The sequence below is a fragment of the Geospiza fortis genome, unplaced genomic scaffold (genome assembly GCF_000277835.1).
Source record: "Geospiza fortis unplaced genomic scaffold, GeoFor_1.0 scaffold439, whole genome shotgun sequence".
NCBI classification, from domain to species: domain Eukaryota; kingdom Metazoa; phylum Chordata; class Aves; order Passeriformes; family Thraupidae; genus Geospiza; species Geospiza fortis.
In genome coordinates this window covers 326421-327440 of record NW_005054618.1, presented here as the reverse complement: position 1 = coordinate 327440, position 1020 = coordinate 326421, and the positions used below count along the sequence as shown (strand labels likewise).

General features: G+C 67.0%; 1 protein-coding gene across 1 annotated transcript in view; it reads left to right on the top strand.

The window, feature by feature from the left end:
• Window positions 1-1020, top strand: part of SEMA6C (semaphorin 6C) — a gene marked incomplete at both ends in the record, with an annotated part of 6336 nt that extends 5316 nt beyond the window's left edge. The window contains 4 exons of the mRNA XM_031064710.1: window positions 197-274; window positions 359-414; window positions 607-648; window positions 974-1020. Coding sequence (XP_030920570.1) covers window positions 197-274; window positions 359-414; window positions 607-648; window positions 974-1020 — 223 coding nt within the window. The remainder of the gene's footprint in view (window positions 1-196; window positions 275-358; window positions 415-606; window positions 649-973) is intronic.

Here is a 1020-nt window from a genome sequence, read left to right as displayed (position 1 = left end):
GGGGATGTGCGGAATGGGAATGTGGAAAGTGTGCGAGAGAGCGGGAGTGTGCAAGGGACATGAGTGTGCAAAGGCACAGGGACACAAGGGTGTGCGAGGTCATGGAAGCGTCCGAGGGCACGAGGGCAGGGGAGGGGACACGGGCACACACGGGCACAGGGACACGGATGGCAGCTGTGTCCCCGTGTCCCCGCAGGAGCTGCCTGGCTGCCCGAGACCCCTATTGTGTCTGGCTGCCCTCCAGGGGCTGCGTCCCCTTCTCCGAGGACCTTCCGTGAGTTGTCCCTCCCATCCCCGACCTCCTGGGGCGTGTGGGGACCCGCTGGGGACAGAGGGTGATGTCCCCTCTGTGTCCCAGGAGTGGCTTCCAGCAGGACATGGAGGGGTCCCTCGGGATCAGCGGGACCTGCCAAGGTGAACTGGGGGATCACGGGGGACACTGGGAATGTTTGGGGGTTTCTGGGGGGATGCAGGTGGCACCACGGTGGCACTGGGGTGGCTCTGGCACGCGTGGCTGATGCCAGAGGATGGGGAGGATGTGGAGGGGACACGGGTGGCTCCAAGGGACACAGGGGGGCCTGGCCTGAGCCTGCTGTGCTCTCACAGGGGCTGCAAGGGACGGTGACGAGGATGGAGACCTGGCGCACGGTCAGTGACATTGTCCGAGTACCCTGGGGTGGGGGGAGACCCCAGGGTTTGGGGAGGGGGACACCAAGGACTGGGGAGGGACTGTGGGGTCCCAGAGACAAGCACGAGACCCCCAGGGACAGGAGAGGGATCCCAGGCGTGGGACAACGATCCCAAGGGTGGAAGAGGAACCCCTGGGAAGGAGAAGGACCCTGGGTTGGGGGGACCCCAGGAACAGGAGAAAGGGGGGACCATGGGGACAAGGGATGGGAGGGGGAACCCCAGGAGTGTGAGTGGGACCAGGGGTCTCTGGGGGGGGACACCGGGCTGACGGGAGGTCCCGCAGGGGTCCGGCACCCCGGGCCGGGTGCCGAAGCGACGGTTCCGGTGCCG